Source organism: Cervus elaphus, chromosome 24 (assembly GCF_910594005.1).
Source record: "Cervus elaphus chromosome 24, mCerEla1.1, whole genome shotgun sequence".
Classification (NCBI taxonomy): Eukaryota; Metazoa; Chordata; class Mammalia; order Artiodactyla; family Cervidae; genus Cervus; species Cervus elaphus.
The window spans coordinates 68,971,535-68,997,762 of record NC_057838.1 but is presented as its reverse complement, the minus strand read 5'-3'; the positions used below and the strand labels follow the sequence as shown (position 1 = coordinate 68,997,762).

The 26,228-nt window shown below is 58.5% G+C and overlaps 1 protein-coding gene across 1 annotated transcript in view; it reads right to left on the bottom strand.

The window, feature by feature from the left end:
* Window positions 1-687: 687 nt before the first annotated feature.
* Window positions 688-26,228, bottom strand: part of WNT7A (Wnt family member 7A) — a 66,489-nt gene continuing 40,948 nt past the window's right edge. Inside the window, exon 4 of the mRNA XM_043886991.1 lies at window positions 688-2,989. Within this exon, the coding sequence (XP_043742926.1) occupies window positions 2,510-2,989 (480 nt within the window). The 3' untranslated portion in view covers window positions 688-2,509. The remainder of the gene's footprint in view (window positions 2,990-26,228) is intronic.

The following is a 26,228-nucleotide window of genomic DNA, read 5'->3' as shown; positions in this document are numbered from 1 at the left end:
CCCTCTCCCCATCCAGTGACCCACCCATGTACCCACCTATTCATTATCCATCCATCCATCTACCTACCCACTCACTAATCTATGTACCATCCACCTACCCACCCACCTTTTATCCATCTACTCACTCACCCATCTATCTATTCATCTGCCTACCCACTTACCTATCCATCCATTATCCATCCACTTACCCATCCTCCATACACTCACTCATCCATCCATCCACCTATCCATCTAGTGAACCACTCACCCACCTACCCATTATTCACCCATCTATACATCCACCTATCCACTCACTCATCCACCACCCACCCACTTACCCACCCATCCATTACCATCCACTTATTCATCCACCCACTCACCCATCTATTATCCATCCATTTATCCTTTCACTTACCCATCCATCCAACCATCTACCTATTCATTCATCCATCAATTCATTCATGATCCATCCACCTGTCCACTGACCACCCACCTCCCTACCCATCCATTATCCATCTGTCTATCCATCCACTCATCCATCCATCTAGTTATCCATCTACCCATCCACCTACCCACTCATCCATCATCCATCCGTCTTTCTAGCCACCCATCCGCTCACTGATTCATCCGTCCATCCACTCATTCCTTTATGTGCCTACACATCCAGACACCCATGTAAAGAAGACAAAAAAGGTCCAAGGGAAGAAGTCAAGCCACTGTCCAGTCATTTTATTTGTCCATGCTGTGACCCAGGCCCGGTGCTAACACTGGGGAGTCTGACACTGCCTGGAGACACTGAGGGGCTCCCAGTGTGTGGGGCCAGGGGACTGTTGTCTCAGAGGTATCTGAGTTTCACCAGTGTCTGCGGGCACAGAGTTCAGAGATGCCATCTCTTCTTGGTGGCTCATCACAATCGCCAAAGGTCCCAGCAACCTGCTTCACACCACAAGCCCTCACCCATAAGCAGACACCCCTGGGACCACAGCAGATCAACAGGCACACAGCACCCTGAATCTCCCAGGCACGTGGAGAGAGATGCACAGATAGCCATGTACATGCAGGAGCGCACTAGACGTACACGTCAGCACCCAGAAGGGGCTCGAGGGGGCGGTCACACGATAGTGCTGAGGATCCCTAAAGTGTCTCTCTCTCTCTCTCACACACACACACACACACAGGGAAATGCAAACAGACACGCATTAGAACACCCACACCCTCCTGGAGGAGAGACTTCCAGGTTCAGAGGCACCGGACGTCGGTGGACCCAGTGAAGAGGCCTCATCCACACCTCTCTGAGCCCTGGGGCTGTGCCATCCAGGAAGCCCTGCTGCTCGAGGGAGCCCCTCACCCAGCTCTGCTGCCCCGTAACAGAGGACGCCCAGCAGTGGCAGGGTGTCCTGAGGAGGAGCGGGCTCCCTTAGCTGGCTTCTGCCAGGCGGTCATGACGTGTCTCTGTGACAGCCACGTGGGGCCCAGGACACGAGCCTACCCTCCACATGGCTCCTCTCGAGGTCACAACTAGGGGGCCCTGCTCAAAAGGCCGGAGCTCAACGAGCCAGGGCCAGGGCCCTGCCTCCTCCTCGGGGAAACCGCTGACTGCACGGCCCAGGCGTCTGGGGCCGCTCCTGCCCACTTGGCCAGCAGGGCTGGAGAGCCCAGCTGTGTGAGTCAGGGTCTCCGTGGGGCCTGACCCCACACCCAGGCCTGGCCCCTCCTTACCCCAAAGGGAGTACCGGGATTAAGAAGGAGCACAGGTCGTGGAATGATACAGGCAGACTCAATATAAATAAAATATTCATATAAAAATAGTCTCTAACAAAATATTCTCTCTTATCCAGTGGCTCACTTTCCAGAAGGTGGGAACAGCTGGGGGTTTGAGCATTACCTTTCCTCTCTCTCTCTCTCTCTGTTCCAAACTGGACTTTTCTAATGGGGAGGTTTGAGCTGGGGAGGACTATAGGCTGGGAACCGTATTCTAGAAAACGTCTCCCAGTTCCAGGCCAGCTTAAATCTCTGGAGAATTAGCAGCAAACAGCAAAAAATATATGTGTGTGTGTGTGTATCTATATACACACAGAAAGGATGTCTGCCCTTGCCCTTGAACATCTAGTGCGGCAAGGGGGTCCTCGCGAAATCAGCTAGGAAAAAGATCTGCCTGAAGAATCACTATGTACAGTTCTATTCCACTCCTTGTTCTAGCGGCAGAACCATCATCCCACAGGGAAAGCCAGCGGTCCACGTTGATTGCAGAAAACGGATCCCGACGAGGTGGAAGGGTTCTTGTTTAATTAAATAAATTAATATTATTTTTTTATATCAGAATAAATTGTTAAATATTGCTATTACTGTCGAGGCCCCCGGGGTCCGGTGCTTCTGGCTCTGCTCCGGCCGAGGGCGGCGTCTGGGTGCGGCATGGATGGCGACTCGGGGCCCGGGAGGGGTCCCCCGCCCCCCCCTCCACCGGCAGGGGCAACCCCCCCCCACAGCAGACAAGACCAGCTCAGCAGCGGCGCGGAGGCCGGGCGCCCGCTCACTTGCACGTGTAGACCTCGGTGCGCTCACTGCACGTGTTGCACTTCACGTAGCAGCACCAGTGGAATTTGCAGTTGCACTGCCACACGCGAGCGTACTGGTGCGTGTTGTAGCCGCGGCCGCAGCACATGAGGTCGCAGCCGCTGGCCTGGGGCGCCGTCTTGTTGCAGGCGCGGCCCTGCGTGCCCACGCTGCCCGTCACCGGATCCTCCTCGCAGTAGTTGGGCGACTTCTCGATGTACACCAGGTCGGTGTCCATGGGCTTGCGGTAGGACAGCGGCTTCTTGATCTTGAGGAAGGTGGGCCGCTTGTTGCGGCTGGCGCGCACGGGCTCCACGTGGACCGCCTCGTTGTACTTGTCCTTGAGCACGTAGCCCAGCTCGCGGAACTGCGGCAGCGTGGTCCAGCAGGTCTTGGTGGTGCAGGAGCCCGACACGCCGTGGCACTTACACTCCAGCTTCATGTTCTCCTCCAGGATCTGCGGGGGGTGGGGGAGGGGGTGGGGGGCGGGGAGAGCACAGCGGGTCACTGCAAGGCTGGGCGGGCAACCCTGGGACCACCCACCGGCCCCGCCCCCCGCTGCCCCGCCCCCTCTGCCCCGCCAGGCTGGGTTTGCCCTTCGCTTTTCTTTCTGGGGGTCTTCCCTGGTGGCTCAGCTGGTGAAGAATCCGTCCGCAATGTGGGAGACCTGGGTTCGATCCCGGGGTTGGGAAGATCCGCTGGAGAAGGGCAAGGCTACCCCACTCCAGTATTCTGGGCCTAGAGAACTCCATGGACTGTATAGTCCATGGGGTCTCAAAGAGGCGGACACGATTGAGCGACTTTCACTTTCACTCGCTGTCTTTCTGGTGCCGGCAGCTCAGACCTGGATGCAAAGCCTCCCTGGGACTCGCCTGCCCTCCCTGCTCCCGACCCCGAGGGAGCCTCACGCCGCTGCTTAGATCCGTGCAGGCCGGTCTCGACCACACGTGGGTTCTCTCGGGGCTGCGCAGGCTTAAAATCACTTGGGAACCAACGTTTGAAAGCCAGGAGGAGACTTTCAAAGACAGGCTTCCGGGTGTTCTGCCAGGCTGACAGAACAAGTACCCGGCAACTCTGGAGTGATGCTCAAAATTATTTCATAACCAGAGCAGCTGGGCGCTGACCTGCTGGTGTGGGAGCTGGCCACAGAGGCCAGCACGGTGGTCCAGCGGCGTCCGGCTCACCTCAGCCAGCTCGGCCACCCAGGCAGTGATCCCCAGACCTGCAGCAGCCTCCGCCTCCCCCTAGGGCCGGCAGCCCTCAGCTCGCCCCAGTCCTTACTGTTTCCTGGGGCCGAAAGGACTGGTTTAAGTCCCAGATCTAACATGAACCTGCTGAGCACCCTCAGGCAGCTTGCTGTTTCCCCATGTGCAGAAGCAGGGTGATGGTTTGCTTCATTATAACCCTCCAGTGAGACACTGGTCAGAAAGGAGAGAGGGTGGACTTCTGAGACGCACAGGAAGCTCAGCTGTCTAAGACACACTTTGGCATGGAAGAAGCTGGGTGCAAAAGCGAATCTAGTATGTGACGGCAGTGACAGGAAGTTCCAGGAAAGGCAAAGCTAACGACTGGGGTCCACGGCATCTTTATTCTCAGCTACAGGCTGAGATGGCCCATGGCCTGGATTTTGCTGCCCCTGCTGCAGACATGACTGAGCGACTCTCTGCAACCCCATGGACTGCAGCACGCCAGGCTTCCCTGTCCTTCACCATCTCCCGGAGTTTGTTCAAACTCATGTCCATCAAGTCAGTGAGGCCATCCCACCATCTCATCCTCCGTCACCTCCTTCCCCTCCTGCCCTCAATCTTTCCCAGCATCGGGGCCTCTTCCAATGAGGCGGCTCTTGGAATATCCCAACAATTAAAGAAGACAACGTTTACCAAATCCCCCACAGGACAGGATATTTATATTGCTATCTAGGTTTTTTTTTCTTTCCAGTTTTTGTCTCCTTCCCTCCCTCCTTTCTGTTGTTCATTGGTGTAAACTCTGCGTGAAGAGGCATCTTTGGAGCTAAACTGTCTTCTACTTCCGGGTCATCTTTAGCATGATGTCATCCTAACAGACTCTTGTTGCTGTGTGCCAGGCACTGGGATGGGCGTGTGCTGGTGAACGTCGTTTCTGGGTCATCGCGTGTGAGCGTGTCTGTGGTCCTTCGTCCACACTGTCCTGCTGCCTCTGCCTGTTCCAGTTACAGACTAAGTGAACGGGGGAGTAAGCGACCTGGGCACACTCTGGGTCCACGCGTTTATGTTGTTGCTGTTTTGTTGCTAAGTTTTGTGTCCGACTCTTTGGGACCCCACAGACTGCAGCCCACCAGGCTCCTCCGTCCATGGGATTCTCCAGGCAAGAAGACTGGAGTGGGCTGCCATTCCCTTCTCCAGCGGATCTTCCCGACCCAGGGATCAAACCTGCGTCTCCTGCACTGGCAGGCGGGTTCTTTGCCACTGAGCCCCCAGGAAAGCTCATGCACTGGCGTCTTATTTAACTCTGTGGGGTTAGCAGGATTCTATTTAACGAGGCAAAAACCAAGGCTCGGCTAACTCCCAGAGCGGGTCTGTGCGGTGTTCGGAGGCCAGGGTCTTACTGCCGAGGGGTGCGAGTCAAGAGCTTGGTGGCCGAATACTTGCTGTGTGACCTTGGGGTTGTCACTTCCCCTCTCTGAGCCTCAGCTGCCTTCAGTGAACATGCAGTAATGGCAATTCCATCTTCTCTGACAAAAGTTAAGGGGGCTGGAATAGAATCTGATGTTCCAAAAGTAGCCGTTAGTTCTGCCTCTGGGCTGGGCCTGTGTGGGTGCTGGGGACACAGAGGTGACCAGGTCAGATCCCTGTCTCCAAGGACAGGCCTGTGTCCAGGGTCCTCTCGGCCCTAGATGCTCCAAGTCCAGGAGGTGACTGGCCACGATACTCAACAGAAGAGAAGCCCACAGCGTCGGCACTCAAACACACCAGAGTGTTCTGGGACTCAGCTGAACGCCTGCTTTCAGGACACCTGGTGGGACAGAGCACGTACTGTTGTGTGACCCTCACGTGCTGCAGCCGGTGGTGGGGAGCAGCCCCCCAAGTCACACAGATGTCCCCATCAGTGAGCAGACAGCCCCCAAGTGTCACCTCTCCATGTTGGCCTAAAAAGCAGAGGCGTTGTGTGTGTTGAGGGCAGAGCTCAGCAGGCGTTTCTGGGGCCCGATACCCTGGCCGGTGGATCTCAGAGCATCAGAGCCTCCCCCATGGATGCCTGGGGTGAGGGGCATTCAGAACAGGTGCTGACACTGAGGGGGGTTGAGGACGCGGACACACGGAACTCTGGCTCGGAAGTGTCCCTTCCAAGGTGTTTGCCCTGGAAACCGCGTGCTCACAACCAGGTTCAGGGATGTTCCTGCCAGCAGCGTTCATGGACGGCTTTGTGGGCACAATCTGATGTCCGTCCACGGTAAGATGGATGAACGGAGGAGAGTGGGCTCAATGGGGCCCTCGAGGACAGGGACCTTGAACAGCCACAGCGGCAGAGGTCAACCTCGGAACACCGTGGGGAGGGAAGGGGGCGGTCGTGGGAGCTCTGCACAGAATGACTGCGTGTGTATCAAGCTCAAAGGCGGCTAAACTGGACTGTAGAGAAAGTGGTTGTCCCTGGGGTAGGAACTGAGGGACTGGGGTTGGCTAGGGTCACCTGGGGGGGGTCCTGGCAGCTTTCTGTTCCTTGATATGGGCACTTTATCTTTATTCCTTTAAATCCTTGTGGATGATCTGAGAGCTTTTTTTGTACATGAGCTGTGCTTGCGATTTATAAAAATGCAACGGGCGCAGGAGCCCGTAAGCACATGGAGAGAGAGTGCATGTCAGTAGCTCCGGGAAAACGAATCGGCACCGCGGTGAGCCGCCCACCTGGATGCCACGAGAGGAAGCAGGGAGACTGCTGTTCTAGGACGACGTGAGGCAGTGGGAACCCCGTGTGCTGCTAGGGGCGATGTGAGCAGGCGCGGCCCCAGAAACAGCCTGGCAGCGCCTCCAAATGACTGGGGACCGTGCTTCCGGCATCTGGTCTCCCGTCCTCACCCCTCATCTCGCAGGCTGAAACCCTAGCCCCCAAAGGGAGGGTCTTCAGTCACAAGTGAAGCCCTCATGAATGCTATTGGTGCCTCATGAACAAAGCTCCAGAGAGCCCCTTCCAACCCAGGAGGACAGAGAGAAGGTCCCGGCCGTGAGCCAGGAAGTGGGTCCTCACCAGGGCACAAGCCGCACCTCGGGCTCCCCACTCCCAGAACTGGGAGAAGCACATTTCTGTTGTTTTGTTCACGTGCCGCCCAGTCTGGGGCACACTGCGGGAGCTGCTCGGGCAGCCCGAGATACCCAGCAATTCTCCCTCTGGGTGTTGGATTGGCCACAGAGTTCATTTCAGTTTTTCCGTAAGATGTTAGGGCAAGGATAACGAGACATCTGTTCATCACCTGGGCACACCTGGGTCCATGCCTTTATATGTGGCATCTTACTAACTCCACGATTCCACTTAACAGGGGTCTAAGGGTCAGCTAACTCCTAGAGCAGGTCTGTGCAGTGTTCGGAGGCCAGGGTCTTATTGCCAAGGGGTGCGAGTGGAGTGGTTGCTGGCTGCTTATTTGCTGTGTGACTTTGGGGTTGTCCCCCCACCCCCGAGTCTCAGGTGCCTTCACTAAACATGGACTGAAGGCAATTTGATCTTTTGTGGCAAAAGTTGGCAGGGGTGGTGCTGGGAGAGAACAGATATTCCAAAAGTCGCCGTTAGTTCTGTCTCTGGGCTGGGCCTCTGTGGGTGCTGGGGACACAGAGATGACCAGGTCAGATCCCCATCTCCAGGGATATGCCCATGTCCAGGGTTCTCTTGACCCCAGATGCTCGGCCTCCAAGGGAAGGTAGCCCCAGCAAGTCAATACACCCAACAGAAGGGAAGCCCCCACACACACATCCACATTAAAAGACTGATTAAAGCAATGTTTACATCAGCATCCTTTACAATAACCCCAAAGTGCAAACAACACCAATGGCCACCGACGGGTGAAGAGATAAAATGCGGTCCATCCACACAGCAGAATAACATCCATAGAAAGGGAAGAGGTGCTGACCCCTGCTGCACCACAGGTGGACCCTGGACACATGCTGCTCAGTGACCGAAGCCAGCCCCACGGGACCAGGTCCGGTCTGATCGCGTTTACCGGCGACGTCTGGGAACGTCTGGCGCTATGCAGACAGAAGGCAGACCAGAGCAGTGGGGGGTGAGTGCTGAAGGGTGCAGCGCTCTTCTGGAGGTAAGCTGACAGTGGGGATGGCTGTGCATACATGGGAAGATATCAAACAGTGTGGAACTGTACCCTTTGAGTGAGGGCCACACCATGGTGTACGCAGTAGACTGTAACTAAGTTGGCTTTAAAAAAAGAAAAGTTCTTGGTCGCTTGTGAGGAAGCACTGGGTGACACTGTGTGTCCTTGGTGGTGACCCCCTGGGCAGCGAGCCCCAGCGCCAGGGCCAGACTCCCGGGAGACCGCCTCCAGCTCACTGCCTCCCTCCTCATCTGGGGCCACTGTGGCCTGAGGCTCTGGCAGCATTTGGATGGGCCCCTGATCGCATGACACACAGCCCGTTAATTAACCCTGCAGACTCTGCATTTTGAGAGCTCGGTGATCACATTAAGTCCGCATTAAGCTGGGTGGAATCACAGCCGCGCTGGCCAGGACTGGTCACTCGGACGGGCACCGAGCCCTCTGCCCCAGGCAAGGGGGCGCGAGCAGAGGAAACGCGTGTGGGACAAAGCCAGGCTCGGCTCCCACCCCCGAGGCCAGGCTGGCTGCCAGCGTCTGAGCCGCCCGGGGCGGGGGGCCTTCCGGGGCCCCTCTCACTTTGGGCCTGGGCTGCAGTTCTGGGTCAGGCAGTCACGGGTCTGCACCTTCCCCATGGCCTGGCCTGGCCCACGGCTGGTGCGCTCAGGAGATGGCCAGAGAGAAGTCAGCAACAGGTGCCTTCACACCCTGGCATGGCTGGTACCCCGGGCTTGAGCACCCAGCCCGAGCGTCTGGGGTCCTGGGGGCCCTGCATTGCCGGATGGAGGGGAGGTCAGGGGCCCTGGGGAGGGGCAGTGGGGGGCCTAGAGCCACCCGAACAGACCTCTGTCAGTAGTTTCTGCCCCTGGCTGCACTTCTGGGTCCTTCCTGGCTTAACGGCTGGGCCCCTGAGACTGCCCAGGCGATGCCACATTAGCATCCTTGATGCAGAGACCTCTTGGGACGAAAGGAAAGGCCACAGAGAGAGCAGATCACGAGGCCCTCCGAGTTCTCCTCCTGCCCCTCACCCCACCTGTCACCGCCGGTCAGGCAGGGCACGGACTGGCCTTCATGGAAGCGGCTCTGGGTGACGACCGGGGACTCACCCGGAGCCACTGAAGCTGTGCCCTTGCCAAGAGCACGTGGGGAAGCAGGGCGCAGGCACCCACTTCAAATAAGAGAATAGCGAGACAAAGACGGTGGAGCTGGGTCAGGGGTGCGGAGCGTGGGGGTGGGAGGCAGGCGGCCACGTGACCCCGCCGGGCGGGGACATCCTCTCTGAAGGAGGGGATGCTCCAGCAGAAGCAGAGGCCCGGGGCAGGCCGGGGTGGGGTGGCACAAGCCTGCTCCCTCCTTTTGTTCTCCCTTGAAGGACAGACACTGCGGCCAGTGGCCAGAGGGCCCGAGGCTTCCGCTGAACAGGGTCAGGGCCGTGCGGTGCCCAGGAGGGGGGCATCCCACAGGCTCTGCTGACCACGCTAAGGAGCTGGGGCTTGGTTTTTCTGTTCTTAGTGGAATATGAGTTCCTGGTGTATAGCATCGTCCATCAGCCACACGTACGAAGCGATGTGCGTGAACCTACAGCCTGTCATACAGAGTGAGGTCAGTCAGAAAAACAAACACGTTTACGCACAGATGTGGAGTCTAGGAAAACGGTGCTGATGAAGCCCTGCGGCAGGGCAGGAATAGAGACGCAGCTGGAAGAACGGACTTGTGGACACAGTGGGGCAGAGACGGGGTGGGACGAACTACAAGTAGCGCTGACGTGTACAGACTACCGCGTGCAAACAGGTGCCTCGCGGGGAACTGCCGTCCAGCACGGGGGGCTCAGCGCGGGGCCCTGTGATGAGCTAGAGGGCTGGGGTGCGGGGTGGATGGCAGGGAGGGAGGGAAGCTCAGAGTTCCAGATTTACTGAGGAAATGTCAAAACAGTACCAAGGGTCCCAGTACACCCTTTACCCCCTTTTGCCCGTGACTAACATCTCACCTCAGTACAACGTCAGCTTATTAGCACGGTGCATTAATGAATGAGCTAAGGGCTTCCCTGCAACGCGGGAGACCTGGGTTCCATCCCTGGGTCGGGAAGATCCCCTGGAGAAGGGAAAGGCCACCCACTCCAGTGTTCTGGCCTGGAGAGTTCCATGGACTGTAGGGTCCGTGGGTTCACAAAGAGCCGGACATGACTGAGCCACTTTCTTCTTATAACCGTCGCTTGTTAAGTGAAGTCCACACTTCCTTCGGACCCCTGGGTTGGTACCTCCTGTCCCCTTCCTGTTCCAGGAGCCCATCCAGGTCACCCAAGGCATTCAGTCCGCCTGTCTCCCTGGGCCGGGAGATGGGGTTTTATTGTGTGAGGACAGGACAGCCAGTGGCGGCCAGGAGCAGGATTTATGATTTTTAAAAGTCCTCTCATTGGCTGAAACAAAGGCGCCACTCACTCTGGTGCCGGGAGACTGTGTGTGTGAGAGTCCAGGGGTATTTGGGAAAGTTCTGCACCTTCTGCTCAATTTCACTGCGAACCTAAAATGTGTCTGAAACATAGTCTTTAAAAACTCCCAAGCGAGAGGCTGTACGCAGGGAGAGTCCCTGGAGTCCAGACTTGGTTGATTCTGCTGCTGACAGGCTGGGGGCGCCTCCCTGGACCTGGGTTAACTAAATGATTCCCAAGGCTGCTTCTGACTCTAAGAACCCTGACCTCATAGTGACACGGCTCTTCAACGCAAAGTGTTTTCGGGGTCTGACACCTGCTGAGAGATGGGCACTTCCATCCCATTTCACAGGTGAGGAAACTGAGGCTCAGAGAAGGAAAGGGACTCAAGACAGCAGCGCAGGCCGCATCTCCTCCATACGTCTGTCCGGAGCACTCCCCACCCTCCGCCTCCCGCCCCTTCCCAGGAGACTGGCCCGGAAGGCTGCACCCCTGAGCTGGCTCTCGTTCCTAGGGGTGAGTGGTCTGGCCCCGAGCACACCTGCCTCGGGATGGTGTGAATGCAGGAGGGTCTGGCCAGTGGAAGGCCCCGGAGAGAGCCCCGGGGGCAGGGCCAAGTCCTCGTACTGGTTCCTCCCTGCCAGCCCCACGGGGCGGCCGCGTCCCCCTTGCCAAGTTCACAGGTCACGGCTCCTGCTCCCACATGCTCTGTGCGTCCACGGGGGTCCAGCAGCCCGACCCCCTGGCCCATCCGGCCCGAGGAGTAATGGGCGCCCTGCTGCCAGCCCCAGGGGGTGTACCCTCCCTCTGGATTCCCTCACCTGTGTCCTCTGTTAGCCCCGTCTCTGATAAAACAGCGTTCCTGCGGGGTGACGCACAGCCACACAATCCGCCCTCCTAAACGTGTGCGCGTCAGTGGCTTCAGTATATGCAGCGTGTGCAGCCGTCAGGGCCAAGGGCAGAGCGCTTCGTCACCCGCGAGAAAGCCCACGCTGCCCAGCAGTAGCCACTCCAGTTCTCCCTCCTCTCGGGCCCTGGCAGCTGCTCTTCTGCTCTCTCTATAGATTTTTCTGCCTATTCCGGACATTTCGTATAAACGGACCCATAGAGCGTGCGGCCTTTTGTGTCCAGTTCCCCGCACTCAGCATAATGCTTCCAAAGCTCACCCACGGCACAGCAGCTCTCAGCACCCCGCTCCTTTTCACGGCTGAATAATATTCCCTGGTCGGCCGTGCGGCGCTCTATCCACCCAGTCACCAGCTGTTGGCCTGCAGGCTCTCTGGTTAAAACGGTTCTGGATTTCCTGGTTGGAGCGTGTCGGCCGCCCGGTGCTACCCTCTGGTTCCTCACGGCAGGCCCGGGTACGAGCCGCCCCTCGACTCCCAGCCCGCGCGCTCTCCCCTCCCTCCAGCTCTGGGCCCTGCACCTGCCGGCCCTTATCTGGAAGGCCAATCTTTACTGCCATTACGGAGGCTCGACCCAGCAGTTCCACCGCAGAATATGTACCCTCCGGGCTGGGTGCGTGCATGTGTAAAATGACAGCCTCTGAGAGGTGTTATCGGCAATATCAAAAGGCCGAAAGGCTCTCGGGATCCACTGAGGGACCGGTTCTGTGAATCACAGGGCACCGATGGACTGGAATGTCCCGAGCTGCCGGAGAGGACGAGGCGGCCCTGTGCTTTCCAGTGAGACGCAACGGTGGAGAGAACAGAGGTGCGCAAAGTATGCGGAGCACGAGCTGTTCGTGCGAGAGAAAGGCCTGTGTGTGTGTTCTTGAGAGCACAGAGCACATGCCCGGAGGAGCAGGGAGATGCTGGGAGGAGCAGCTGCCTCTGGAGAGGGCAGCTGGCACCTTCCTTGTCGTAGGATTGTTCTTGCTGCCATCTGAATATACTACCAGGTCGGAAAAACATCACCTCCTCCACAGAGCCTTCCCGGATTGCCAGAGCGGTCACGGACTCCCCCATGGTTTCCATCCCTGTCCTGGGCTGTTGGGTAGTTTTCACTTTGTCTCTCTGGTGACCGTATGTCAGTTATTAATAGCCTCTGGCGTCAGCCCAGCAGCTCCCTGCGGTGGACATGGAGCCCTGCCACCTAGCCCCCCGCCTGAGGTGGTGTGCTGGTAAACCGGCTCCCAAGAGAGGAAAGAGCCCAGTGTGGGATAAATGCTCCCACCACGGCCAGTTTTAAGCTACCAGTGGTTTAACCATCAGCTTGCACATCTCCAATATTTAACACGGGGTCTTGTGAGTGCTAGGAGCCAGCTCCAGGACACCATGGGACCGGGCAGCCTCCAGCTGTCAGATCCTGCAGGGTCCGTCCCAGCCCCACATACCTGCCGCCTTCCCTGCAGCCGGGGACCGAGAAAGGCAGGGGTCCCAAGGTCCGGCTGCTCTGACGGGCAGTGCCCGCTCTGGAGCTCCCGCCGAGGCTCTGCCGGGCCCCATGCTGCAGGGACACTTCTGCCCCCGCCCTGTTCCTCTCCACCCACTTCGCGTGGCACGCTCAGTTGTGTCTGACTTTTCATGACCCCCATGGACTGTAGCCCGCCAGGCTCCTCTGTCCATAGGATTCTGCAGGCAAGAATACTGGAGTGGGTTGCCATCTCCTCCTCCAAAGGATCTTCCTGACCCAGGGATCGAACCAGCGTCTCCTGCATTGGCAGGCAGATTCTTTACCACTGAGCCACCTGGGAACCCCCTTCACTGATTCCTCATGAGCAGCTTGGACGGAACTCCATCTCAGCCTCTGCTCCTGGGGCAGAGAGAATGAGGAGATCACCCCCCACCAGCGGTGACACTCCCCCCACCCCCAGCCTCGGGCAGGAGCCTGGCGCGGAGGAGGTGCCGGCCAGCCGAGAGGGGAGAGGGGACCCGCTGTTCATCTGCACCCGTGCGCATTCCTTCAGTCCTCCCCCGTCTGCACGGAGCACCTGCTCACCTCTGCTGCGGGGGCCCCGGGGGTCCGTGAGACAGACACGGGCCGTCCTGCCTTTCCCGAGCCTGCGGACCCAGACGAGCAGCCCTGGAATTAATACTGCCCCAGATCGAAGTCGGACAGTGCTGTGATGGAGCGAGACAGGGAGCAAACAACACTCGACCCGGGAGGAGCTGCCCCGTGTGTAGCAAGGACCAGAAGCCAAGCAGGACACGTGAGAATCTGCCAAACTCAAGACGACACACAGGAGGAAAGACAGTCCCCTCAGTAAAAGGTTCCGGGAGGGCGGCAACATGAAGAGAAATGGACACAGAACACCCTTTAACACCATGCAATGGATGAAAGATCTAAATGACAGACTGGATACTGTAAAAGCCTTAGAGGAAAGCGTAAGTAGAACACTCTTTGACATAAATTGCAGCCGTATCTTTTTGGATCTATCTCCTAGAGTAACAGAAATAAAACAAATGGGACCTATTTAAACTCAAAAGCTCTTGCACAGGAAAGGAAATCATGAACAAAATGAAAAGGCGCAGAGGAATGCAAATTAAAACTACAAGGAGGTATTACCTCACATGGGTCAGAATGGCCATCATCGCAAAAATCTACAGGAAATGCTGGACAAGGTGTGGAGAAGAGAGAAGCCTCCCACACTGTTGGTAGGAATGTAAGTGGGTATGTCCACTATGGAGAACAGTATGGAGGTTCCTTGACAAGCTAAAAGTAGAACTTACCATATGACCCAGCAATCCCACTGCTGGCCATATGCCCAGAGAAAACCATCAACCCAAGAGACACGTGCACCCCAATCTTCACTGCAGCACTACTTGCAACAGGCAGGACATGGAAGCAACCTAGATGTCCATCGACAAAGGAATGGATGAAGGAGATGTGGCACGTACCTACGGTGGAATACTACTCAGCCATAAAAAGGAACAAAATTATTCTGTTTGCAAAGACATGGATGGACCTAGGGACGGTCGTGCAGAGTGAAGAAAAACACCGTATAGTGTCACCTATAGGTGGGATGTAGAAAAATGGGTCACGTGAACTTATTTGCAAAGCAGAGAGAAAGACACAGATGTAGAGAACAGGTGAGAGCAGGCGGGTTGGGGGAGGGATGACTTGACGAACACACACCACCGTGTGTAACGTAGACGACTCATAAGAACCTGCGTCCAGCACAGAGGTCTCTGCTCAGGGCTCTGTAGTGACCTAAACGGGGAGGAAGTCCAGAGCAGAAAGGGCATGTGTGTACATGTAACTGACTCACCGTGGTGTAGACGAGAAACTAACAGCACCAGAAAGCAACTATACTCCAATAAAAACAAAACAAAACCTGACAAGTCGCAGAATGAAAGCAAATATTTGCAAACAATGCAACTGACAAGGGATCCATGTCCAGAATTTACAAACAGCTCACGGGGTTCAATATGAAATAAAACAAGCATCGATCCTATCCAACACTGGGCAGAGAAACCTAAATGGGCATTTCTCCAAGGAAAACACAGATGGCCAAGAGGCGCTGGGAAAGACGCTCAACGCAGATGATTAGGAAGAGAAATGCCAATCAAAACTACAATGTGGTATCAGCTCACACCAGTCAGAATGGCCATCATCAACAAGTGTACGGACGATACACGCTGGAGGGGGTGTGGAGAGAAGGGAGCCGTCCCACACTGTCGGTGGGAATGCGTGTTGGTACCTCCAGCATGGAAAAGTGTGGAGCTTCCTTGGGAAGCTAAAAGCAGAGCCACCCTATGACGCAGCGTGGCACTACGGGGCGTATATCTGCAGAAAATTGTAATTCCAAAAGGCACGCGCACCCCAGTGTTCAACTACTTAACACCAGCCAGGACATGGAAGCGGCCCAGACGTGCACGGCAGACGGACGGGTAAACAAGAGGCGGCTCATACACACAGCGGGATGTGACTCGGCCATAAAGGATGGAATAATGCATCTGCGGCAACATACACGGGCCTGGAGATGATCAGACCACGTGGAGTCAGTCAGAGGACACAGATGCCGTGGGATACGGCTTACAGGTGGAATCTAAAACATGACACAAATAAGCTTACAAAACAGAAACAGAATGAACTGATACCGACGGGGAAGGATGGGGGAGCGACAGATGGGGAGTTTGGGATGGACGTGTACACGCTGCTCTATCTAAAATAGATAACCAACAAGGACCGACGCTATAGCCCAGGGAACTCTGCTCAACATTCTGTAATAACCTACGTGAGGAAAGAATCTAAAGAGAGAATGGATGTGTGTATAACTGAACCCCTCCACGGTACGCCTGAAGGTAACAGCAACGTCGTTAGTCAGCTGTGCTCCAATATAAAATGAAAAAACTTTTTAAAGAAAATTCAAGCTTGGAATAATATTAAAAAGTTTCTGTGGAACCTGAGAGAAGCAAAGAAATGTAAATACGTAAAGGAAAAGAAACCAAAATCTTCTCTAAATATACGTGTCTGGTAGTCACTCAGACATACCGACTCTTTGTGACCCCATGGACTGTAGCCCGCCAGGCTCCTCTGTCCATGGGGTTCTCCAGGCCAGAATACTGGAGTGGGTTGCCATGCCCACCTCCAGGGGATCTTCCCGACCCAGGGATGGAACCCAGGTCACCACCCATGGCAGGTGGAGTCTTTCTTTACCACCAGAGTCACGTGAAAAGCCCTGACATTAAAGAAATAAAACCATCAAGGACCTCCTGTACAGAGCAGGGAACTCCACTCAATATTCTGTAATAACTTAAATGGGAAAAGAATTTGAAACATAGAAACGTCTGTATGTTTAGGTGGGTCATTCTGCTATATCCCTGAAACTAACACAACTCTGTGAAACAACAATACTTCAATAAAAAGTTTTTAAAAAGTTGAACTCAGGGGAGATGGAGGAACAGCACGTGCCAAGGCCCGGAGGTGGGCGGCATGCGGACCAGCCCCCCAGGAGGAGCGGGAGGAGACGGGGCTGGGGCCGCGTGTGGGGGCGGCGGGGCTGGACGCTCAGGGCAAGGGCTATCCTGATGAGCTGCGGGCCCAGGGGTTCCAGGAAGGGGCCTTTCTGCAGGAAGGGATCAGGTCTGGCTGACCCCCTGAGAGCCGACTCCAGAGAGGGGGGAAATGAGATCAGAGAGGCAGAGTAGAGGGCGGGGTAGGCCGTCCCCATCACCCAGGCCGGAGACGCTAGAGGCCCCGATGGAGGCGGCGGCAGTGGGGGGCAGGGGCGGTGATACCCGGTGGGGTGGAGTGCGGGGCCCCGGGTGACTCACGGGCCTCTGCAGGACACAGAGGCCGCCAGGGACCAGGCCGGGAGCCAGGCTCGGGGAAGGGCAGGTGTCGAGGGCGTGATGGCGACATTTCAGGCTTGGTGAGCGGTCGGGAAGAGGGGCTTCTAGGGGAGCAGAAATCTGAAATCTGGCCCTGGTCAGCTTAAGCGACCACAGTGGACGATCCCGGTCAGGATCCAGTCACTTCTAAAAAGCCTTGATAAAACGTGGATGAAAACAGCCAGAAGTAGGACACCCACCTCCATCATTTTGGGTATTAAAAAAAAGATTACAAAAGCACAAGAAATGAGAGAATGAGAAAAGATGACCGCCAGCTAACTATGAATTAAGAGGCTGCTAAAAAGGCAACCATCTGAAGCCATATTAACAGAGGCCTAACGTTCATAATACAGGAGCAGACAGTCTGGCTGTGTGACTTTCAGAACTGGGCTATGCCCCCACGGATGGACAGAACCAGAGAGCACGCTTACCAAAGGGGCTGGAGAGCCCAGGCTGATGGAGCTGGAACTGCCCCCCTAGAGAAGGCAGATTCTGGGGCCCTGCGCACCACCCCCTACACCCTGCTGGCCTGTCCTGGGGCGGGGTAAATGGGAGGGGCTGTGTGTCCAGAGGTCAGAACCGGGACCCCCGCTGCAGGGGATCCCTGCAGCAGATCCCAGCTCCGTGCGAAGCCAGGAGACCCCGCCACGCTGGCCGGCACTGGAGGGGCCGCGGGAGGTGGGGACCTCCTGTCCTGGGAGGTGTGGGGGGCGGCAGCTGGGGGGTCTGCAGGGGCCATTCCTGAACTGGGTGGGGCGGGGCTGCTCTTAACCTGCTCCTCTGTCCCCCAGCCCGGCAACCAAACCTGTCTGGAGTAATAGGAAGGATTTTCTGCACCGCTGGAGGGAGAAAAATCAATCTCTCCCTGACAGGTCCCCCGGGAAGTGCCAACAATGTACCAGGTGCTGCCCAGAGCCCGGAATTACCAGGGCGGGGCTCCCAGGCCTGGGAGGGGCCTCGGGAGAAACTCGGCTCCAGCAAAAATTCCTGATTCATGACACCCAACAGATACTATCGAGGTTGGCCTCCTGGGCCGCCCCAGACTTTGGGGCTGCCTGGATGATCTGGGGGTGGACTTCCTGGAGGAGGAAGGGGTCCTCCGGGGAGGGAGGTCAGGCAGTGACAGAAGGCCTCAGTTCGGAAGCCGAAAGCTGTTGGCCAGTGTTGAGCTCCACTGCGCCCCTCCACAATGCAGCCCCCACCCGGGGAACCCCCGGCCCAGGACGATTTCCCCACCTCGCGGTGACCGGCCCTCCTCCATTCATCCCCGCATGGCCCGGCCCAGCCCAGCCCTCCTGGGGCCTCTGCAAATGCCACCTCCTCCTCCTCGGAGCGCCCTGCCCCTGCCCCACCCAGCCCAGGAGGACTCCTCCAGCACGGACCTCTCCCACGCCCGACACCCTTCTCTTTGTGCCCCTGTTTACCGCCAAACTGCGTGGCCTCCAAGCTCTGCAAATGTGGACGGCCCGATGAGGCGTTCTCCAGCCACGGAAACTAAAGTGGCCCCAGCCCAGTCCTCACTGCCGCTTGCCACCAGTCATCTCTCCAGTTCCCACTGGTCACCGCTAAGTCCGGGCTGGTGACTCAGGCAGGTCGGGACCAATCAGAGGGAGTCCTCGGGGTTCGGCGAGAGAATGAGCGAGATGGAACGCTTTAGACGACCACCAGCTCACTGTGAACTAAGAGGCTGCTAAAAAGGCAACCGTCTGAAGCCGTATTAACAGTGGTCTAAGGTTCATAACACAGGAGGAGACGGCCTGGCCGTGTGACTTTCAGAACAAGAACCACAATTTCCCACCAGAGGAGCAGGAGGGGCTACAGAGGACAGAGCCACGGATGGGCATCTCGCAGCCACGTGGTCTGACCAGGAAGGCAGAGCTGAGGAACAGAGAGAGGGGGAGGGGTGTGTGGACGTGGCTCCTGGGAGTATCATTTGTGCCCTGGATCAAGCTCGCCCTGAATCCACTACCCCGGGACCAGTTGCTTCCGTGAACTAATGAATTCCCTTTTAGTTTTTAAGCTGGCTTGAGTCGGGTTTCTGTCCTCGTGGATTAAAATGTTGTACCTGGCCGAGAGGTCCTTTTGTCTGCAGCGCAATGCTTCATGTAAACCCCAAAGCCAGTCCCTAATTGGTGGGTGTGAAGTCACAGCAGGAAGCAGAGCTGAGAGCCTCCGGCTTGCTGGGCATCTCCAGCTTCGGTCCAGGCAACCAGACTCAATCACCACATGCTGGTGGTGGCAGAAATGGCCACAGGAAACAGGGCCCACTGCCTGCCCGCCCGCCCCCCACGACCTGACCACAGCTGGCTGCCTCTGACCACAGCAGGGAAAACACTGGACCCTGCCTGATAAAGAGAGACCCGAGAAGGCAACTTCCGTTTTCCATTTTTGGATGCTGTGGTGTGAAAGCGCGACTGCGCGAGCTTAGGCAGCCGCCTTGTGACCCAAAGGCAAGAGAACCAGAGGCCGACAAGGTGACGAGGGCAACGGAAGGATGGAAACGGCTTGGGCCTCGCAGAGTCTGCAGAGCCTCTGAAAGAAACTGCATCCAGACTTTCATTTTGCAGGAAAAAGCCAACTCCTATCATCGAAGCCACACCTCACGAGGTATTCTGGTACTTGGCACCTTGCACCTTCAGAGATCTGCTCCTTGTCGTCAAGCAGGAGCAACTCTTTCCTCAGAGGAAAGCGTGGAGATTGAGGAGAGAAGGGCGGGGCTTCCCTGGTGGCCCACTGGCTAAGACGCTGAGCTCCCAATGCAGAGAGCCCCGGGTTCGATCCCTGGTGGGGGAAGCACATCCCACAGGCGGCAACCAAGAGTTCACATGCCCCAAGCACAGATATCTCCTGCCACAGGGAAGATCAGAGACCCCAAGTGCAGCCAAATAAATATTTTTTTAAAAGACCTCTTCGAGTTTTCCTTGCTCTGCACAACGAATGCTGGGGTGAGCCAGCACGGGGCAGGCGGGGTGGGGGGCAGGGTCGTGGGGTGGAGGAAGCAGGCAGGCCCAAATCCTGGTTCTGCGCCTACGTTGCTGTGTGGCTGCTGGCAAGTCCCCTTCCTTCTCTGGGCCCCGGTCTCCTCTGCCTCTAGGACGAAGGCCCCAGAGGGGACTTCCCGAGAGAGAAGATAGGGACACAGAGGGACGAGACGGGCACGTTCTCCCAGGTATCGCTGGGGCAGGAGCAGAGACAGAAGTGAGGGAGTGACCATTCCCCCGGAGTGGGGGGCACTGGGAGCACCCACTGCAGCCTGTCTGCCTCCCTCCAGCCTCCGCCCACACCTGGACACCTCTCCTGTCGGAACCCCACACCCAGCTCCTGCTGCCTGCCCGGGTGCACCGCACAATCACCGCCTCCTTCCCACATGCTGTCTGCCCTGGCCCCCGCTGCATCCCTGCCCGTCCATGTGGACGCTGCCCTGGCCCCTGCCGCATCCCTGCCCGTCCGTGTGGACGCTGCCCTGGCCCCTGCCACATCCCTGCCCATCATCCGTGGGGACACTGTGCCTCCTCCCATGCCCAGACTCCAGCCACTCCCTCCCAGCAGGAGACCTGGCTCCGGAACCTTCTTCAAGTCCCCCCAAGGTGTCCGACCACCTGGGAGAGGCCGCACCAGCTGGGGGGAGCAGAGAGCAGGGGGCAGAGCTGCTGGGCGTGGAGGCCTCCTCTCCCAGGGCCGGGCTGGACCAAGGGAGGGGACGTGGGCAGGGGGATGGTCCCCGGGCCCCGGCTGCCCGTCTCCAGGCAGCGCGTGGCCCACACAGCCTGCTGCAGGGAGGCCAGCACGGGGCCCTCCACCTCTGCATGTGATCCAAGGTGCCCCTCACTGTGCACTAGGACCACGGCCTGTGCCGGGCACCCCGTGCCTACTTCCTAAGGAGCCGACAAGGTGGGGGCCCCACTGGAGTCAAGGCCAAGGGCCTGGGTGTGCCGGGCACCTCTGTGCCCCCTTCTCTGTCCCCCGAGGTCAGCCTGTGTCTGCTGCACCCACAGATGCCCCATGCTCAGCCTCTGGCCAGGCCCAATCAGGGGAACCCCAGTCTCCAGGCTGGGTGCTGAAGCGCCTTGATGCCACCCGCGCCTGTAAGTAACCCCTTCGTTAAACTCCCCTGTGTTACCCCAACTGTGCCATCCACCAGCCCCCCCCCGCCGACTGGGACCCGGGGTGAGCTGCCCCCACCACAGGCTTCGGTTCTGTCTCCATGTTCGAGGGGACATAGCCCGTGGTGGCTGCATCAGGACCGGTGACCCACGGCGAGGTGCCGGGTCCAAGGAGCCCTCGGAAGGGCAGCCGTGTTGCCGGTCATCACCCGAGGGTGAGCGTAGGGACGACTGCCCATCAGGGCCCCGCGCCCATTCCACGCCAAGCTGCCCAGGGTCACAACTTCCCATCTGCGCACCTCTCCCTCCTGCCGGACTGTGAGCGCCCCCCCACCCCCCGAGAGCAGGCACCACCGAGCCCGACTCCAGTCCGAGCCGCCGACAGCATCGGCTGGCATCCCGAGCGCTCAACAGGCAGCGACTCACTGAAGCCGCCTGGTGAGCCCATCAGGCACATTCATCCTCGTCAGCCCCACTTTCCAGAGCAGGAAGCAGAGGCGCCAGGGCCTCACAGGTGGGCAGCGCTGGGCTGGTGTGAACCCAGGCAGTCGGGCTGTGGGACACAGCTGAACAGAAGGCAGGCACGCATGCCGGGTTGGCCTTGTCCCCCCAGGCCACGGTCACAAGGCTGGACGGTGCAGTGGACGCCACGGCGCCCACCCAGGCCCTCTTCCAGGACTGAGCACTCACCAACCAGCTGCCCAGGGTGTCGGCCTCCTGGAATCCTCCTCCAGGAAGATCCCCTGGTGGAGGGCATGGCCACCCACTCCAGTATTCATGCCTGGAGAATCCCCTGGACAGAGGAGCCTGGTGGGCTATGGTCCATGCGGTCGTGAAGGGTCTGACACGACTGATGGGATGCAGCACGCATAGGAGCCCCCGTACCCGAGCTCACAGCTCCTCGGCAGGGCGGCCACGGCCAGCGCCTGGTTGATGCTGGGTCCCTGGGGGGGGGGTCCCCTGCCTCCCCCTGGGGACGACGCTAAAGGGACGTCTGGAGCCCGGAGCCGCTCCCAGGACCCACCGGAGCCTCTGCAGCCTCGGCATCCCTGCCTGGCTTCTCTCCCACTTCCCGGGAAATGCGCGGCGGGTGAGTGTCCACGTCGGGGACCCTTTCCGAGGACCCTGGTCTAGGGCACCGTGGAACCCCGTGGGCAGAACGCCGCCCCCGAGACACGGGAGGTGCCACAGGTGTGAGCGCCACGCTGGGAGGGGGCTGCGGGCCCCCCATCCCCTGCCCCCCCGCCCCCCAACTCCCACACCTTTCTCCGTCGCCCCTCCTGCCCGCACGTCGATCCATCATGAGCAGAAAACTTCACTCAGCTGCAGCTGTGTTCCTCTGGGCGACTCAGATGAAAGAGGGGGAAAGACAGCTTTTTTTTTTTTTTTTTTTGGTAAACACGTGGAGTATTTTCTCCTTGGTCACATTCTTTGAGTCACTCTGGATGCACTGACTCCAAGCAAGGATTCCTGCCTGCCTCCGGTGGGGATGGCCGGGGAGGCCGCGTTCCACAGAGCAAGGCTGCTGGAATGTGGCCGGGTTGGCCCGGGGAGGGGTGCAGACTCCAGCTGGGGCCTCTGGAACGAGCAGCGTCAGCCCTGTCCCCGAGGGAGACGCTCCCAGGTCTGGACTGGGACCTGCCGAAGTGAGCGTGGGCTGGGTGACGGTGGCTCAGACTCCATCCCTGGCTCCCTGTCATCCAGGGCTTGAAGCCCAGGGTCTGGGGCCTGCCAGCCTCTGCCCATGGTGGGGCCTGGGAGGGACTGCTTCTCGGGGACAGACGGCCCTCACCCCAGACTCGTCTCTTTCGTGACCTGACTCTCGCACGCTCAGAGCACACATGTCACCACGTCCCGCGCAAGCTCAGTGCCCTGGGGCCTGGACTGTAGCCCCAAGTGAGGCAGCCAGGTGCCCCCAGCTATAGGGTGAGGGGCAAGGAGGCTGATGGGAGTGAGTGGAGCCACAGAAACACGTTCCTCCCGACTTCTGACACATCACTGGATTGGCCTTGGCATTCATTCATTCATTCATTCATTCATTCACCCATTGTTCAGTCGCTGAGTTGTTGTCCAACTCTTTGCAACTCCATGGACTGCACCCCGCCAGGCTCCTCTGTCCGTGGGATTTTCCAGGCAAGAGGCTGGAGCAGGTTGCCATTTCCTCCTCCAGGGGATCTTCCCCACCCAGGGATGGAACCCGCGTCTCCTGCATTGCAGGCGGATTCTTTACCGCTGAGCCACTGGGGACGCCCATCCACTCGCTCACTCACTCGCTAATTTCAACTTTCTACCACGTGTTCATTGAATCGCTGTCCCAGGCAGGCCTGAGGTCGGTGACTGGGTGGCAGAAAGAGGCCAGGCCCCTCTCACCAGAAGCTGACGACCTGGGCAGGGAGGCGGCCTGCACCCGACTGTCGCACGGGCACGAGGCTGACGCTGGCCTCCCCCGCTGGCAGCTCTGAAGAAGAGTGCCTGCTGGCCCCTCCCGTGCTCACGGACCCCCAGCAGTGGCCCCCGGCCCCCCACAGCCCGACTGGAAAGTGCTTCCAAGACAACGGGAGCAGCTGAGTCGGGGAGGGGGCACGCGGCATGGAGGGACTATTCCGGCGGCTCCAGGTTTGGGGGCGCCTGGGGGGGACCCTGGAGCGACGGTGGCTGCTGGCCAAGTGCTGGCTCCGTGGGTCCCCGTCCCCCTCCTCCACCCCCGCGGTCCCTGCCGCCTCTTTGGCTAACCTGCACCTCCTCTGTTTGCCCTGATTGCCCAGGTTCCTTGCGGCTCCTCCCACACCCCCGGCACGCTCCTGCCTCAGGGCCTTTGCACGGCCCGCTCTCTCCACGGTTCCCGCCCTCACTTCTTGGGGGCCTCTGCCAGGACTCTCCCTGACCCCTGCCCTGGTTCGTCTTGCTCCCCGCGGGCATCGATATCTGACATAGCACACATTGCTGTCCTTGGCTTCTCTTGTTTACTATGGGAACGCCACCTGCCCAAGGGCAGGGACTCAGTCTGTCCACTCCTGCCGCAGCCCCGGCGCCCAGACTGGCCTCCAGAGCAGGCCTGGTGCTCAGTAACTGAGTGAATGGCTGAGAGCAGGCCCGGCCAGAGTTGGGGCGGGGGGTGAGGAAATGACCCCCGAGCTGACACGGGATGAGAAGGGCCAGGCTGGGCGCAGAGGAGGAAAGGGCAGGCCGGGCGGAGGGAACAGCATGGGCAAAGGCCTGCATGGAGGGGAGCCGGGGAGCCCCGAAGTGGGGAGGAAGCCGGTGGTCTAGCTGCAGGGCCGCCTGCCTCCCGTGGGCCGGGGACTTGGCATCGCAGTGGCTCCCTGAGGCCACCACGGGGAGGACAGACCCGAGCAGACGCGGGGAGGAGGAGGACGCGGCTCAGCCAGGGGCAACTGCAGAGGGAAGCCGGGAAGCAGAGATGCTAGAGAACCGCTCGCCTCCCCCCACGGACCCAGCCTGCGTCCACGGCACCTATCCGGCTGCGTGGCCCTGGCCAGCCCCGCAGAGAGGCAGGACCAGAGCACCCGGGGCACAGGTCCTGCCCGCATCCGCCCAGACCCTCCTTCTCTCTTGACCCACAGACCTGGGCTCTTTCAGGGACGGCCCCGAAGAGGATGGACTTCAAGGACGTGTGGGGCCTAAGCACAAGGACAACGCAACACTCAGACCAGAAACACGTGTCCTCGCAAAACCCGTCCATGCGTGTCCACAGGAGCCAGAGGGTAAAACAACCCAAACGGCCAGCATCGGATGAACAGATAAACGAGACGTGGTCTAGACTACAGGGCAGTATCACTCAGCCCTAGAAAGGGATGGAGTGGAGACCGCCCTGGTGGTCCAGTGGCTGAGACTCCACACTCCCAATGCAGGAGGGCTGGGTTCGATCCCCGCTCAGGGAACTAGATTCCACAGGCTGCAGCTAAAAGGATCCCGCATGCCACAGTGAAGATCGAAGAGCCGCGTGCCACCTCTAAGACCCGGTGCAGCCAAAAGAATTTAAGAACAGTTTTTTTAAAGGGGTAAAGTGCCGACACCTGCTACAACATGGATGGACCTTGACAACGTGATGCTCGGTGACAGAAGCCAGACCCCCTAAGGTCATATATTATAGCGATTCCATCTGCACAAAAGGTCCTGAACAGGTGAACCCATAGAGACAGGAAGCAGATTGCTAGTTGGCTGGGGGATGGGGAGCAGGGAGTCACCACGGACAGGCACGGGGGTTCCTTTCGCGGTGGTAAAAAGTTCTAGAATGGACTGTGATGATGGCTGCACGGCTCCAGAAAGCCTGCTGTGCACACTTCATGCCAGGCTGCTCTGAACCACTCCAACCCTCGGGGCTTCGGCACCTGCGGTTCCCTCTGCCTGCAAGACCCTTCCTCCGGCTTCTTGTCTGTCCTGTTCAGGAGGCATTCAGAGGGGCGGAGGTGTTCAGTAAGCCTTTGCAGAGTGAATGAATAAATGAGTGTGTGAATGAATGAGTGAGTGAATGAATGAATGAATGAGCACATGAGTGAGTGAATGAATGAGTGAATGAGTGCATGAGTGAGTGAATGAATAAATGAATGTGTGAGTGAATGAATGAGTGAATGAATGAATAAATGAATGAATTCATAAATGAGTGAATGAAGAAATGAGTGAATGAGTGTGTGAATGAATGAGTGAGTGAATGAATTAATGCAAGAGTGAGTGAGTGAATGAATGAATGAATGAATGAATGAAGGCACCCTGGCTCGGGAGCCCGATGGCCTTTTCCTTCATGGTGGGGTCTGCTAGGCCCCTGACTTAGTCCACAGAAGACCAAGCTGAAGCCCCAGGGAGCGGCTTTGGGACAGAGGACAGAGGAGCGGATTCCCCAGAGTACTGAGACAGGGCCCAGGTCCTGCTGCCTGGACACCCTCTGTGCCCTTGGTCACCCCCAGATGAATTGCCTGGACCCCTGTGAGGTCCTGCCCGGGTGACCAGGCACGGCTGAAGCCCTGTGAACGCCCCCATCCCGCAGCAGAAGCGCCCTCTGTGTCGGCGTCCAGGCAGGCGGGCGGGCCCGGCCTCAGCCCCTGCTGCCCGGCAGCCCGCCCAGGGGACATGGAGTGGGGACACCTCCCCTGAGATAGCCTCTTTCCTGTCCCCGCTGGAGGCAGGTTTTTTCCAGGCTGACAAGAGGGAAAAACACCCCGGGTTATCTCTGTCCCAGGGCAGTTTCCAGCAGCGGTGGGGGGCTCTCCCCGGGGCAGGGGGCGGGCGTGGTGCGGGGAGAGCCGGCTCCTTACTGCTCTGCGGCGCCGGGTGACCAGGCACGACTGAGGCCCCCCGCACGCCCCCGCCCCAGAGCAGAAGCTCCCCTTGTGCCGGTGTCTGGGAGGGCTGTCAGCGCAGGAGCTCGGGAGGACCCAGAGAGCCACTGAAACCATGTCACACCAAGGACCGGGCGCTCTCACGGCAGAGAGGAGAGGCGTCCACGTCCCGACTTGGAGTCCAGGCTCTGCCACATCCTGGCCGGGTGATCGGGGGACACTTAAAATCCCCAAGCCTGGTTCAACTAGAAGGAACAACAGCAGAGACCACAGCTGGGGTAGGGCACCGAGGGGCCCGCCCACAGA